The sequence below is a fragment of the Strix uralensis genome, chromosome 3 (assembly GCF_047716275.1).
Source record: "Strix uralensis isolate ZFMK-TIS-50842 chromosome 3, bStrUra1, whole genome shotgun sequence".
NCBI lineage: Eukaryota > Metazoa > Chordata > Aves > Strigiformes > Strigidae > Strix > Strix uralensis.
This window is the reverse complement of record NC_133974.1, coordinates 82,875,357-82,891,043: the sequence shown is the minus strand read 5'-3', so window position 1 is coordinate 82,891,043 and position 15,687 is coordinate 82,875,357. Positions and strand designations below refer to the sequence as shown.

The following is a 15,687-nucleotide window of genomic DNA, read 5'->3' as shown; positions in this document are numbered from 1 at the left end:
CCGCGGCCGAAATAATCTCCCGGCACCGCCGGGCCCGTTAAGGGCAAAGCAGGTGGGGGCGGCCGCGTCGGCACCGCCGGGCCCAGGGCCGGGCCTAGGGCCGGGCCTTGTCGTGGAGGCGGCCGGAGCGGGCCCGGGCCCGGCCCTGAGCCTGGGCCCACCGGGGCATGAGGGCGGGGCGGGCCGCGGCCCTGCCGGGCTCTCGGCAGGCCTCGGCAGGTGAGGGGCCTTCAGCTGCACGGCCGTGACTTCCCGCAGCCCCAAAGTTTGGGGCTGCGAAGGGAAATACGGGCCTGCTGGACCTGGCCTGTAGGTACAGGTGAGCGCCGGGGGGAGAAGGGGAGTGGTGGGAGAAGGCGAAGTGGAGAGGTAGATCTGTGGTTTGAACACACCACCACCCTACGGCGACAGCCTGTGTAAAAGCCACGGCTTTACACACCGAGTTAAGCCATGTATTTTCTCTTTGCTGTGATTTAAAAATGGAAAATAAACACAGGGGGTAACATCTGTTAGACAAACAGCTAAAGAGAAACCCGGTGAAGCATTAATCCTGGTGACTGTATGATCCCAGAAGCCTGACGTAGGCATGAATGCTGGTGCCATTACCGAGTACCCATTGCTGGCCGGTGAGGTCGGCCGGGCAACGGCATCCTGCAGCTATCGCTGTGGCTCACCCTTTCCAAAAGGGCCACAGCCTCATAGGCAAGTCATCTCTGACGAGCTGAAGATACTGGGCAAGTGAAGAGGAACAGTTCATCTCCTTCAGCTATGGATATTTAAGCAGAGATTCCACATGGGACACTTGGAAGATTTTATACAGAAATCCTGGTTACTGATGGAAAGAAGAGATAGTAACGCAAGCAGATTTGCAGCCCTGCCAAATGAGTCGATGCACAGAATCATATCAACCTTCAAGACCCTCTCTGAAGGCACAACTGGCCAAGGGTAAATTCTTTTAAAATTTAGCAGAAGGGAGTCAGGAGAGGAGGAAGAAGAAATAGTAAGCCACAAGCACTCATGCTGTGAGGAGTCTCCTACAAGTGAAGGCATTTCTGCAGCTGATTTCTTCCACTGCAAGGCAGAGCAGATGGGTCGACAAAGAAGCAGACAACTTTTCTTCTTCTCTGTTTAATTTCTGCATCCTCCAGTTTGGCAGCGTTCCTCTTTACCTCTGGCAGCTCTCGATTTCATTCTGCTAAAGATTTTCCCTGACAAGTTACTGTATTAAAATACGCTGGGGATAAAACATGCTATTCTCTCATACTGTTCTTCCACTTCTTGTATTCTTCAGTTCTGTCATCAACAACTGGCAGTACAAAAATCGGAAGCCTGAAAGCCCTTAAAGGCATCGCAGCCATCAAATCTATTCACAGAACTGTAACGCTCCGTTGTGGTTTCCAAAATATGGACAGTTGTGTTGAATCAGAAATGAAGTAACAGAAAGCCTAACATCGCTGAAAGATAAACATTCCTAATCCTTCAATGAAACCTGATGCAAGTGTAAACCCACTCTACCCCTTCCGTTTCTTTTAATTTTTTTCTCTGCCCCAATCTTGTTCACAGCAAAATGCCCAATGGCAATGTTAAATTCTTACAGTTCTGCGTAAAAGATTGTTTTCCACAGGGAGGTCTGATATTTAACTGGACTCATGAAATGAATTTGGTTTTGGGCCCAAGTCAGAACACATTTGAAGTTAGTTTCCAGAAGAGAGCTGGGCACAAAGAAGAGCACTATCCATAACACGCAGCTTCCGAAATTGGTCACCAATGACAACTGATAAGCCTTCCTGCTACTCCGGTGGCAACAGAGGATAGAAGTGTGGACATCCCATACCGTGTGTATTTTCCATTGCTGAGGAAACAACTATTTAAGAAGCAACGTATACTTCCTTATTCAAAAGGAGCTATTCATGCTCCTTAAGCCATTTTAACCAAAACCTGAATCTTTTTTGTTCCAAGTTCATTTGTTTTTGTTACACTTGGAGACAACCTAGAGCTCTGGCGTGACCTTTGACATGCAGTGGTAAATGAAGGCATCCTCCCTGTACAGTAACCTGAGACAGGATTTCTGCACCAGAACAGCTTATTGCATCATGAGGCAGAGGACGGAGAGGAGGAATAGCCCCAAATCCCAGCCTCTTCAAGCTTCCCAACAGAATAGTGAACCAGCTCAATATTCCTCGTACAAGAACATTAAACTTCAGTTTAGACATGGAAGTTATTTTAATGAGGTTTTATTTAAGTAAACTCACTGCCTGTAGCCTTCTGTTTTGGCAATGGTCGGATGGAAAGCCGTTGTACAAATGCCAAATGCCTCCCAACCCAGCAGTAGAATAAAACATTAGTTGCAAAGCCTACACGGCTGATCGTTTCCCGAGAACCTGGTGAATGCTTTTACACCAACCAGAATAAACCCACCCCAGCAGAGAGGCCAGGCGCTCTCAAACAGATGGACAGCTAAGGGTGGACAGAAACGCCTGCTCCTGGAGCAAGCTTTCCAGGGCTTCCCCTGCTGCTCCCGACAGAATACAGGTGGTCGACAGTCTAGGAAGGGATGAGATATCCCCAAAGTCGTTTATTAGACAGTCAGTTAGAGATTCTTCAAGCAAAATTTAAGAATCTAATAAAAATTTCAGGTAGAATGTATTTCAGCAGATGGCGGCAATCATTTGTTAGATTATTCCCTTTCTCCCAAAATGTTATCAATAATGTGAAACCACCTTTAAAGTGCCATTTTAGCAAGCATGTGGAATTCTTCTAAGGCTTTAAACAACCCACTCCACTCCTTTGCAGCCGCAGCTGGGAGTTACACCGGCACTTTTCTCTCAGCCATGCAAGGCTGCCGAAGAGCAAAGTTCGCTTCTCAGAACAATCTTAGAAGATGACTGCTAGTGCATTTCTTTCCCATATTAGTTAGAACCTCTCTAGATAAATCTATTCTTCCAAACATGTTCAGACTCTCAGCCCAGCTTACTGTATTAGTACAGGGAGCAGGGGAAGCCACGGAAGGGGAGCTGTGCTTTTAAAACTAGAAACTGGATTCTCTTCAACCAATTTAACTTCTGACCTTCTCAGCTGTTGGATCAAGTTGTTGCAGCAGGCATCGAGCCAGACAAGTAAAACATAAGGGCACACAAGTTGCTCTGCATTCACTCTCTGGCTGGCGAGCTACTTGCAAAAGAAAGGTGCAGCATGTCAGACTGAAGTAACTTTTATTTAAAGATTAAAATCTGCTGCCAATCAATAATTACAAGTGAAAAGATAAGTGGATTATTTCTTAATTCCCATGTCAGAGATCACTAATTGGGACAGCAGGGGTAGAAAAAAAATAAATTAGTAGCATCAGCTAGTAAGGAAGATCAAGTAAGGAAGCTCATGCTGGACTCCCACACTTTCATAACTGTTTTCTAGGTTCAAGCAGTTGCTGTGAATGACTGCATGGTGAGCCCTTAATTTCATTTTTACATGTGTTCTAGAAATCTGGATGTAACTTAAATGAAAGTTAAATAGATAAAATATGAAAATGTTTTGAATAAGTTTAATCTACAGATATAAACTGAAAAAAAGGGTGTATTTACTGGACATGGGGACTTTGAATGAGAACTGTGCTTTATTCCTTTCTGTCACAGACAAGCTGAGTGACCAGTGACAACCCAGTTATCTGTTTTGTGCCAGTAATCTTTAATGCTAAATTGAAATGACTTGGTTTCTACAGCAAAAAGTGTTGTACAAAGAAAGAGTAGAGTTATCTTATAGAATAATAATTTGTCTCTTAAGTAAGCAACAGAGTCACCCAGCATTCATGCTTTCAGTATGTTCTCTGAACTGAAACCACAGCCCCAGTGAAGTGAGAGCAAAAGTTTCCACCTTCTGCAGTGGGTCCCACATTTCAGTGTGTGTGTCTGTGTCTGAGCCACAGGCAGGACTCATGCTAATGAAGATTTAAAAGGAAACAACAAGTTTAGGAAAGGCACAGAAAACGAAACCATTATTCTTCTTTTGCCTGAAAACACACCCCTGCCTCCCCTGACTAAAGCGTCAATGTCTATAAATGTAAGACCAAGTATATTACTCATATAAATTTTATTACAAAGTTTTAGCAAAAAACCAAACAGAATGTAAAAACGTATACATGAATTTAACAGTTCTTTAGAAAAAATATTTTAAAAAATAGCGAGAATCATGCTTGTCCCTGAACATAGAGTTCATAGTTTGCCTTTAACACAAATTCGAAGTAAGCGTTGTATTTCAGGTTGCCAAGTTCGTTCGCTTGCAGCAAGTCCTTCACCTCCGGTAAATATTCACTTAACTGAACTCCTACAACACAAAACCTTTTATTACAGCACTGATAAAAGTACTTTGCATTAGCAGTTAAGATCATTTTTAAGTAAACACCTGTGCCTGCCTCAGAGTTAAATTACTCTTTTGGAATCGAGAAGATCTAATTCTATTATACATGTCAAAAAATACAATAAAGCTCAAGTAGCCTGTAAAACTGAGCTTTAAAAAAAAAATTCCTACTCAAACAGAGCTTCTCAGTGAATTTATGATTAAACCTAAAATCCTTAAACCTAAAATCCAAGTCTTCACATAACATGTCACCAAATTAAAAGAAATTTAAAAAAAGAGAAAATAAAGATCAGTCATGTAATAAATACTTATTATCACCAGTTGCAACATTTTATAAGATTCTCACACCACAGACTGAAAAGAAAAGAAATTGACAGGATTGAACACACAAAACTAGAACCGTTCTGAAGAACTTAATTTTTGTATTTTTGACATGGAACTTTCTCTGTTCTGAAAAAAGTTCATATGCAGTAATATTTAAAACAGACTCTGACTCTGAACTGCTTCCATCCCCTCCCATCCCCAGCTGTAACTTCCATGGCCAGAACTTTAACTTTAACACGGTCAGCTTTAACTTGGGGGGGTTTCATTATTTTTTTGGCTTTTGGGGAGGGAAAACAAAACCAAAAACCACACAAGATAAAATAGATTAAGATTTTCTGAATGACAGAGTTATTAATCCCTTATCTTACAGAAGATATGTATTTAACTCCAGAAGACACATTTTACTGTACAGCAAGGAACTGCTAAAAATCTGACAGCTGCCCTACTGAGCAAATAATTTGAGGGCACTCAGATCATGACCAAGAAATCTGCTCATCTCTTATCCCCGCAACATTTTATAGATAGAATTAGCTCCATATGATTGTAACTATCTAGTGGAATGCATATGGAAGTTTTTATTACTCTGAGAATTTATTAACGCTACTTCTTATTTATTACGGTTCATCTTTAGCAGCTTTTGAAACAACTAAACAGTTTCAAGAAGTTCAATTATATTTAAGCACACTTTACCTTCTTTCAACAGTTTTTGTAATATCTTCACAAATATGCTATCCTTAGATGCTTCAATTGGATCATCTTTACCATCTGAACTGGACCATCTGCAAGTAAAAGAATAATTTGTGGAAATAATTGCACAGATGAAATCAAATGAAAACTAACAAAAAATACGCAGGAAATTTGATAAATTATCAAAGGTGATTAATACATGCTCACACATAAATGTTATGTGCTTGGCTACAGCTCAAAGCAAGAGGTTTTTCCTACCCTGGGTTACTTATTTGTTATGCCAAGAGTAAAGCTGCAATAATATTGCAGTGCTATAATGTAGTCTAGTTAGGAGGACAATAGAAATGCTTCCTGTCTTCTAAACTATAGAATAACACATTATTTCTTTGATAAAATAAAAAATATTATCTATCAAGATAAGAATTTCCTATTCTCAGGAATTATATTTTACAATTGAGATGATGAAAGTATAGATTTATTTTCTAATAGAATAGAGCAAGAGCAGCAATTTGCTAACTTATTTGAAAAAAACAAAACAAGCAAACACCAAGAAAAGGAAGGAGGAGGATAAAAACGGTAAAATCTAAGTTGCAGGCCTGTCACAGCACACACAGACACAGAACAAATACAGTTTGTCTCATTTGTGATTAAATGTGAAAGACTCATGAATGCAAGTCTCATCTGTGATGATAAAAGCCCAAACAGATTTTTCTAAGAGAAAGAGATTTTAAATGACATTTTTTCATCCTTGCAGAGGTTTATAGGTAGCAGTTTTAAGCCAACACCAACCTCACTTCTTTTGCTGTGGTTGTAACCTTTCAGCTGTTAAAATTTCTGTTCCATATGTTAAAACTGCCAGACAAAACCAGTTCTCCTATCACTCCTTAAACCAACATGAACCTCCTTGGGCCAATGGATCTGGACCTGGCTCCCAGAGAAACTATTACTTCACTGAAACCATGATTTTACCCTGGATGTCACTTAAAACTCCCAAACTTCTAGGATTTCATCTTTAATTCTACTGGGAAGAATGTGAGGGAAGGAAAGCGAAGGGGGATTTGAGAAAACAAATCGCTCTTCAGCACAGAGGAGGATAGTGAGGACCCTACCAGAAGGTCAGGAGCATGCTCAGCAAGGCTCTCCATTCTACCCAAGAACCTTACCACCATTTGTAGCTATTAAGCCAGAAAACCGATGCCATCCTTAAAAGCAGGTACTGTAACGTGTCAAATGCTTACTTCTGCACACAGATGAAAGTTAACACTACCTCTTTTGAAATAGCGATCAACCTCTTTGTAAGCCTTTGTGAACCTTGCTGGACTGGAAACTCAACTGGGACATCAAGTTTTCTAAACACTATTCAGTGCCAAAGTGATCTCAAATTGCATCTGGTTAGCTAGCTGAGTGGGCAAAAGCTTGACAGCATTATGTATGATTTGAATGGTTTAAATATGTCCAAAACTCTTTCAGCCCAGGGTAGACAGGACAAACCAGTTACTGGACTTATACCATGTAGGAGTTCTGGATTCTTCTGTCTTGAAAATAATAGGAAAGGAAGAAAGCACTTGGAATAGTGTGAACCTGTTTCTGCGTATTATTTGTGTCATATGTGACAATAACTTTGTCATGCAACTAGGAATTTATTTTCTACAGACCAGTGTCCTCTGGAATCTATCCTATGCAAAAGCACGAATCCAAATGCTGCTTATTTCCATTTTAATCACAAATGGAACATGCATTTGGAACGTATTCCATCCTCATCTTTTCTTCCTTAGGTCCTCTTGGAACATGGATGAGAGCTAGAAAATTGGATAAATTCTGAAAATTACAAAGGGAGGAAATGCCATTTGACTTATTTAACCTGAGAGAGAACAGTAACCCTGCTTGATGAGGAGATTCTTCTGACCAGTCGGGATTCAGCCTGTATTTGGTGTTGAACATCTGTAAGAGTGGCTCTTTTAAGCAGTATTTAAAGCTTTCATTGCACTTACAGTCAAGAATGCAGCTTTAACTCAAAAAGGTCATGAACTTGTCAGTATGGTTCAATGGCCAAAAAAATAAGTGAAATAAAAGTTTGCAGGAATGACCTCTGCACATGTTGCTCTTAAAAAGCTTCTATCTTGAGATGCCTCAAAGGAAAAAAAAAGCTTTTACCTTAGCAAAGGGCTCAAGAATGAAAGCTGCATGGTTACATTTCTGTCTCAGGTGCTGAGAATGCACAGCAGGGTTGCCAATGAGCTAAGCGAACAAAGTACCACAGATTTTTTTTTGTTGGGATTTCACTTTACAAATAAAAAGACACATTCAGATCACATACTTCATCCTTTACTGACCTTATACTATGAAATGCAATCTTTTCAGTGAGCTAGAGAATATGTAATTCTGGAAAAGCTGTCACAAATACTCCCAGTAATTGGTATTTATATTGGACTTACCCATCTCTTTGGAGAGCCTTACAGAGAATTTTAAGTTTAAGATCATTTACATCCACTTCCTCTTCCTTCATTTCATACAAGGAGAAAAAGACAGGCAAGTTAAAGGGTTTTTTTTTTTTAAGTAATCACTCAGATTATACCAATGAATTAGATTCTTCAGTTACTGAACACTGTTTTTAACACGCTATTTTAACTGATGACCTGATCAGACTGTTGAAACACCAAAGACTCTTCATCTCCATTTGAAAACATCGCTCAGACTTCCTACATTGCCACACGACTACTGAAGACCAACTACCTCAATTTGAAAAAGGGCATATTTTAAAGCACGTGAACAAATACCCATCTGTAGAACACTGCATTCTAGCAAGTTTTATTTTAAGATGTGCTAAATGGTGACTGAAGGCAAGGCTCTTTTTTCAGCATGGCCAAGCTAACTAGCAGGCATTAGTGTCCACAGTAGGATGTATGTTTTATGATTAGTAAATGTCTTCAAAGATACACATTTGTCTTGGAAAGGGCAGTCCCTTCATTGCACAGAAACTTTGAGATTAATTGGTGTCAGAGCCCCTTTTAAAGTATAATGTCAGAAAAAAAGACCATATATTTTTTCCACCTCTCAATGTCCCAAAGCACCACACCTACCTCAAATTCCCCTCATAAGAGATAACAGAAAACCATGAACCCTTGAATTTAGCCTGGAAGCAAGAGGATGGGTCTTGACTTTACACTTGCTTTTGCCAGGGAAAAGCAGGGAAAACTAGGGAACTAGTTTTTAGATTCTAGTCTAAGCCACCATTTCTAATTTGTGCTGAATAGCTCTACTGAAGTTGTTAGAGGCTCAAATATCTGAGCAAAAAATAATTAGAACTCTCATGTTTTTAGAGTGACATTTTATTTAGATGTAAAAAACCAATAGTTATCTCAGTGTTCATGAATTGTGGTGACAAAATTTAAGAGGAAAACTAATTTAAGAGAGAACCAAATGAATTCACTCAAGTTTATTTGACTGCAAAATATTATTATTTGGACTATTTATGTTGTCAAAATGAAGGGGAAAGTTAGAAGAAAAGCACTGATTTTTTTTTTAAACTGAAGAGAGCTAACTCAGAGTAACATGCTACTCTAGTAATACTCTTTCATCAGTACACAAAATATAATATAGTACTAAACACAGGACAAGGAAACATATTCATATGTAAAGCAAAAAACCCACCGGTTAGTAACAGTAAAGAAACGTTATTCAAAAGAAAATTTGATAAAAGAAATGCAAAACCAATTTAAAATCAATTTAAGTTTTAAAAACATTTTTATTATAAATATTTTTATAATTATCAAACCAAAGTTATTGAAGACCAAAGTGGCACAATGGTGTTTACAAAGCACTATTACAGTGAGGATTTTAACTTGGAGCCCTACCCAGACTAGCAGGAATTGGAATAATCAGAAAAGAGCTCTCATTTTCAATTGGTAAGGAACACTTTCACTAAAAAATACAACTTTAGCTTTTTAGCAAAGACTGTTGATAATTCAGGTCTGATACACCTCAGAAGTTAAGTTTATTCATGATCAGTGGAAAGTTACTCCTGACAAGATACTAGATCATACAACGAGATGCACTGAGAAAGCAGACAGCAAATCTGTGGTCCAATGTTATTTACATGTTAAAAAGCTGGACACTATCCCACATTATCTCATGACAATCAGAGGAACTGCCAATAGGGAAGAAGCAAGAACTAAACTACTGAAAACAGATGATCTTTGTCCTGTTTGGAGAAAGCCTGTAGAGAAGCAAGGCTCTAAAAAAGAAACTCTAGACTATAAATGGGAAGTGAAAATGAGGAGTGTCATTTTTCTTAAATGATCTAAACCACATTTGGCATTAAGTCTCCAGTGACTTAAAAACAAACTGAAAAAACACATCAGGGGTTATTTTTAATTACTGTACAGTAAGCTAGTATGTTAACTAACTACAGATACACCATCCTAGCTGAAATAATAAAAAAAAATTTAAAAAGTCTCTGGGTTAGAAATCTGTCAAAAACTTTTCCTACCTCATCAATATACTCCAGCAGATCAAGTGCCTTCTTGAAGTCATACTCATTGGCCCTTCTGTTCTCATCACATATGTACATCTATGATACAAGAGATTAACGTAGAGAATTATTTTTAGCCTACAAACTAATGTAACTGATATCATGGACAACTTGTTGTGGGAAGACCACCATGTATTTTCCACTTACATGACCTTCTCATGAAAATATGTCTTGATTCAACTGCAAGTATTTTTATAGCAAGGAATATACTTAAGGTTTTAGAGCAGCATTCCACCTACATGACAATGGTCTGTGGACAAATGATATTGGATATAAGGCTGCTAGGTTTCAAATTTAAATGCCATTTAAGGCTGTAACATTCCTGGACTATTGTAGCCAGAGCTCAGCTCCACAAATAAGTTCTCAGAATTATTTTGGTAATTAAGCTCAAAGCAGTACTTAAGCAGACATACTGCCTTTCACCTTTTAAAACCAGGCAAGTTAGCTATCAATATTTCATTCCCCCAACAAAATTCTAAATTAGTACTTCAAAGGAAAACTAACATTAATGCTCTTTTTATTTACACTTTCCAAGTTTCATTCTCGCATTGCAAGTAGTAAGTTTGAACATTGGTTTGACAATAGAGAGAATTCAGAAGGAAAACTGTCATGGTGCCAGCGCTTGCCAAGTTATGAGTGACACTTCCTACTCTTCCCTAATCCCACTGATAGCCTCACTTAAAGATACAGGTAATGACTTCAGAATCTGCTATTAGCGTTGTTCTAAGAAAATCAGGATAATGAAAACAAGCACACTATCAGCTTTTGATTTTCTACAGCATTACAGAAAAGGAGCTGCCAAATTGACACCCAGACAGGACCTGATTTGTTTTACAATGTATCGTTGTTACTCATTTAATGCTTTGTGTTCATCACTGGATGGTAAAAATATGCTCCCAACAAGGCAGAAATGGTAAGGCTAATGGTTCCTGGCTACCACCAGAAAGGGGTGTGGGAAAAGGAGTCAGCACTATTAATGATCCCAGCACTGGAGCAGTTCATGTTTTTGTTTCAGTACAGGCTGGATTTTTGATTTTTGAAAAACAAAAAAAAAGCAGAAAGCCTTCAGGTGCCTCTTTGCAACAGGTGACCAAAAGTGTCGTCCTGCTTCTAGTTTTTGGTTGCAGCATCATTCTCCACTAAAGTCGAATTTTATTCCTTCTGCCTTCCAAGTTCTGCCCTACTGAGAATGTAACAGAAGGTAAAAATTGTCTCATATCCAAAAACTGGCTTAGACCAGTAAATCGACTTCTGGCACTGATTTGATTTGCTTTTTCTCCTAGCAGCACTCTAAAAGTACATATTCAACCAGAAGAAAGTTGAATTAAAACCAGCATTCTGACATTTCATGCTGGTGGAAACTAAGCAACGATAAACCAACTCATGTATCAGATCTTTAGGTGCTTAGCAAGTCATATAAGGGATGAAGACAACTGTGATCTTCTCATTCATTTTATCACACAGAGGCAGAAAACATACTGGAACGTGCAACTGTGCAATGAAGAAAACAAGAGATACTTACATCAATGAGCTGAGATGCTGACAACACTGGCATATCATTGAGGTTCAACTGTTTCTCTGCCAGTAATTGTTCAGGAAGTGTCTCCTGATGTAACAGAAAGCGTTCCTGCTCCGATATTTCTTGTAGTCATTTAAGGATATGAATGTTTCATGTTATTAAATTGTAATAATAAATTCCAAGTCACAGTATTATTTGGGTCTACAAGTGTTTGTTATGAAACATTCTACTTGGACACTCATCTATGTTCCTGAAGCACTGAAATACTTCCACTTCAGTATCGTCATCCTGGTGAACTAGTTCTTACTTTCCACTCAGGTTCCCAGTGTAATGCAGACTGATAACTTTTTTCTCAAAACCACAAAATGAATACATAGGATTGAAGGGAAGCTGTTGCACTATGCAGTAAAGTAAGGTGGTTGCAATTTTTAAGAGCTACCTTTTGGCTGAAGACCTGTGCCATGGACCTGCTCCATCTCACGAATTACTGTTTTTTTGATTGTTTTATTTTCCAGTATGATCTTCTTCAGGCTTAGAAACTTATTAGGCTGAAACAATCCAAATGGACTAATTTCAGCCACACTATGTGAACCCTGCCCTTTCTGCCCAGTTCCAGTGCATGGTAGAAAGGGGAAAATAATTCTAATGAGCATTTTATCTGTTTAAATGGATAAACAAAATGTGGCAGAAATAATTATTCTTTATCAACAGGAAAGTGATACACAAAGAGTGTAAGTTTTAAAAGCTATGTCATGTATCATATAGGAAGGAACATGTAGCAGAGTAAAGTCCAGACCAAATTTTGAGAGTCCATTAGTCTATTGATATAGAGCTTTGATTTCCTCATTTTTCTACAGTTTTCCTATTTAAAGATGAGATTTTTCACATCAGCATAGGTTTCTTTTTTCCCACAGCGGTGGGAAAAACAAATTTAAACTTTTAAGATTTCATGCCACGTTTTACAATTTAAAAGGCAGATAATATATTATTATTACAACCTAAAAATAATTGGTAAAGCTTACTTCGTTATCATAATTATCCCTGGGCTTTTTCAACCAACAGGATTTCTTTTAAGAATGGTACATAGCATACATGGATAAATATGCAGTTAATAGAAGCAAGCTTGAGTAGTAATATTTTTTTGGAGCAATATTTCAAAGCTTCCCCCTGGTGGCCAGTATCAGCTTAACCCTTAGCATAGAACAGCTTTTTCACAAACTCACAGCACCAGTGCTGCATAAAGAGTATTAGGAAAAGGGTATTTTCCAAAGTGACAGTAACGACAGAGCAGTGGAACCACTGCATTTGGTAATGAAGCACAATAGGTATTCCTACTTTGCCTCTTAACACCCTTTCAGTTAGAGCATAATTAAACACTGTCACTGTAACCTTTCTAGATACAGAGAAAGTAAGAATGCTGAAAAAGCACTTCTTGATCACAATTTGCAGGTACATCATTACAATACAAAATAGTTACTGGATTTCTTTGCACAGCCTAAGAGGACTTGAGAAGAACTCAGAATTGAGAGCTATTCAACAAACAGGTTTTAAGAAATAAGATCTTTTTTACCTTACATCTGAAATATAAAATGCAGCTTCATGAAAACACATTCAGTGTGAATGGTTTACAAGTTTCAGCCACTTCAGAACTGCCTAATGACTTCTCAAAATACTGTGAAGCTTGTTATTTATGCCAGTATTTTGCATATTATTAGAAAAGTGGAAAGGTACAATTTTCCCATGCTCATAGTCCTAACTCAGAGGTGAAAGTGAATACTGAGGTTACTGCCTTATGCTGTCTTCCTTACCCTTCCTGCAATGAGCAAAATCATCAGTCCGTTTATCCTTACCACATCAAGTTGGAGTCCTCAACCTAACACATTAACAATCTGCAAAATTAATGTGATTCTAATTCAATAACTTCATTAGTTTATTCTTCACTTTGCTGTTTTCATTTCTTACCTTCTATTTTCTCTTGCAGTATGTCTTCTGAGAAGTCAGATGCCAGTGCAGCTAATTTGCTCAAGCCTAGAAGTGTTTTTTTCTTTGCAAAATACCGGGTCTCCGTATTTGCCAAAGTCTGCAATGTTCTGTGAGCCTGAAGTTAATAAAGATGTTAGAAATCAGTTTTGTAAGTTAACATCAAGTTAAACAGGTAAGGATTTAATCTGAACTGCTGTCTCACAGCTATTTATTGTTTGTAATACTATAACCCTTATTTTTAAAAGTCATACAACTTGCACATTAAAACTGCATTACACTCTTCAGGAAGAGACACAGATCTCTACTCCAATTATATGCATAAAAAAAAAATCTTTTCAGTACTAATCAAGAGAAACTATCTTATGATCAAAGGATAAATTGCAACTTCACATATTATATCTCTGGGATCCTATTCAAGGCTTCACAATAAAAGCCAGACAAATATGCTTTGACAGAACAATTTCACATGCAGACTAATTTGTTAATTCAGGAATTTGAAAAAACAGAATTATATGTAAAACCGCTGCAGTAACCAAGCATATAGACAAGAATTTATTTGTCTATCAGACAAAGGAACATAAAGTTTCTGAGCACTTACTCAGAAATAAACTATCCAGGCTGAATTAGCTGTATATTTTAGAATCCTTGCCCCCTCTTCACAGTGCTTTGCTATAACAGAGGAAACCTCAGTTGACACATACAGAATATTACAATATTCTCAGGGTGGGGTTTGTGTTGGTTTTTTTTTTGTTTGGGTTTTTTTTTTAAGGGGCATACAGTATTATCAACCTATAATTTGCAGCAGGATAAACGTTTCCATGCTCTGTATGCTTAATAAATGTGCACATGGATTGAAAGAAGCCATTTTTGTTTAGAAATAGTTTATCTACTAAAGTGAAATACATTCATAAGTGTAGCAGAAGGAAGGAAAGACTGACCAGCAGGAAGTGGGGAAAGATAACTGGGCAGTATACAAGGCAACAAAGGATCAAGTTTAAAAACATCACATTAATCTATGCACATGTTTGCTACTAAAAAACCCCAAATTTTTAAACTATTCGTTAAGTGATTAAAATAATCAATACCTTTTATTACTTTTGTGATACTTCCAAATTCCTTTGCTTTAAATAGTTAGTCTTGAGATATAAGTTTCAGTTTTTCCCTTGCTGGATAATCTGATAATGCTATTGATACTCACTGTAAACTCTCAATTCCATCAAAGTAGTGATCATGTGGCCAAACAAAACTTCCTTGATAAAAAAATATTAGTCACCAACAAGGGATGAAAAGCAGCCCTAATTTCCATTACAGGGTGCAGTGGCTTATGATATACCAGATGGTGCCTGGAGGAGGCTTTTGGTACTCCATAATAAATAATCTGTGTCATCTCTCCCCTAATTCATCTAGATAAGCCATCTTTTGATGATGAAGAGTCATAACTAGATAATTTGCCTACTTGAATATGTACTTGACCTGTTTAACGTGAGATATTTCAGTTTGGTTGTATTTAAGAACACCTACCTTTTGCAAATCCTGACTATTGATTTCGTGTAACCAGCTCAGATGCTCATGAGCTTGCAAGAAACTGGCCAGCTGTCCATGCTGAGCAATAGGTTGAGATAACAGCTTCCCTCGCTTTCCTTTTTCTAGATACCAGCGAAACAGGAAATCTGAAAAATTCTGAAGATAACAGGAATATGATCACATTTTAAAAGTTACATTTAAATATCTTGTTTGTCTTCTAAATGCTTCATAAAATACAATTGGTAAGAACATGGTAAGAACCTGCTTAACAAAATAAGACACACACAAAAACAGTGTTAATGAGAAAACTTAGAGTCCTGATACAAACAGTGCTTAAAGAATTCATGAGCTACTCTGCAACAGATGCTGGTACACACAGGATCCTTTAATGGAAGTGAAGGAAGTGCTAAATGTAAATTCATGTAACCCACAAATATGGAAACAGGCATCACATCAATTCTAGTCTTCTTTTCTTTACCTGTTCCTTTGGTCCCCACAGAATTCTGTGCTTACTATTTCCCTTCATATTAAGTTTACTTCCTCTGTCACTGTTTTTGAAGCATTCCCTCCTATCTCTAAGCGAACCTAAAACCTTACTTCTCTCAGCCATTGTTAAAAAACAATGTCTTTTTTTAAAAACTAATTTATCCTCAAAAACTTCAATGTGAAATCAGGATTTATGTTTGAGCTTTAATGTAGTATTTTCAGAGTAATTTTAGAATACTGCTAAATTTTAATTGCATTAACAATTTAAAAAATAAAAGTTTGA

At 37.8% G+C, this 15,687-nt stretch overlaps 1 protein-coding gene and 1 long non-coding RNA gene across 2 annotated transcripts in view; one reads left to right on the top strand and one right to left on the bottom strand.

The window, feature by feature from the left end:
- The first annotated feature begins 3,353 nt into the window (after positions 1-3,353).
- LOC141941056 (uncharacterized) lies at positions 3,354-11,602 on the top strand. The gene is made up of 2 exons (XR_012628195.1): positions 3,354-3,441; positions 11,357-11,602. It is a non-coding gene; the product is annotated as an uncharacterized LOC141941056 (long non-coding RNA).
- NUP133 (nucleoporin 133) overlaps positions 4,069-15,687 on the bottom strand; it is a 36,786-nt gene continuing 25,167 nt past the window's right edge. The window contains exons 20-26 of the mRNA XM_074863116.1: positions 14,916-15,074; positions 13,374-13,509; positions 11,415-11,533; positions 9,851-9,931; positions 7,797-7,861; positions 5,365-5,453; positions 4,069-4,317 (exon numbers count right to left, since the gene is read on the bottom strand). Coding sequence (XP_074719217.1) covers positions 4,181-4,317; positions 5,365-5,453; positions 7,797-7,861; positions 9,851-9,931; positions 11,415-11,533; positions 13,374-13,509; positions 14,916-15,074 — 786 coding nt within the window. The 3' untranslated portion in view covers positions 4,069-4,180. The remainder of the gene's footprint in view (positions 4,318-5,364; positions 5,454-7,796; positions 7,862-9,850; positions 9,932-11,414; positions 11,534-13,373; positions 13,510-14,915; positions 15,075-15,687) is intronic.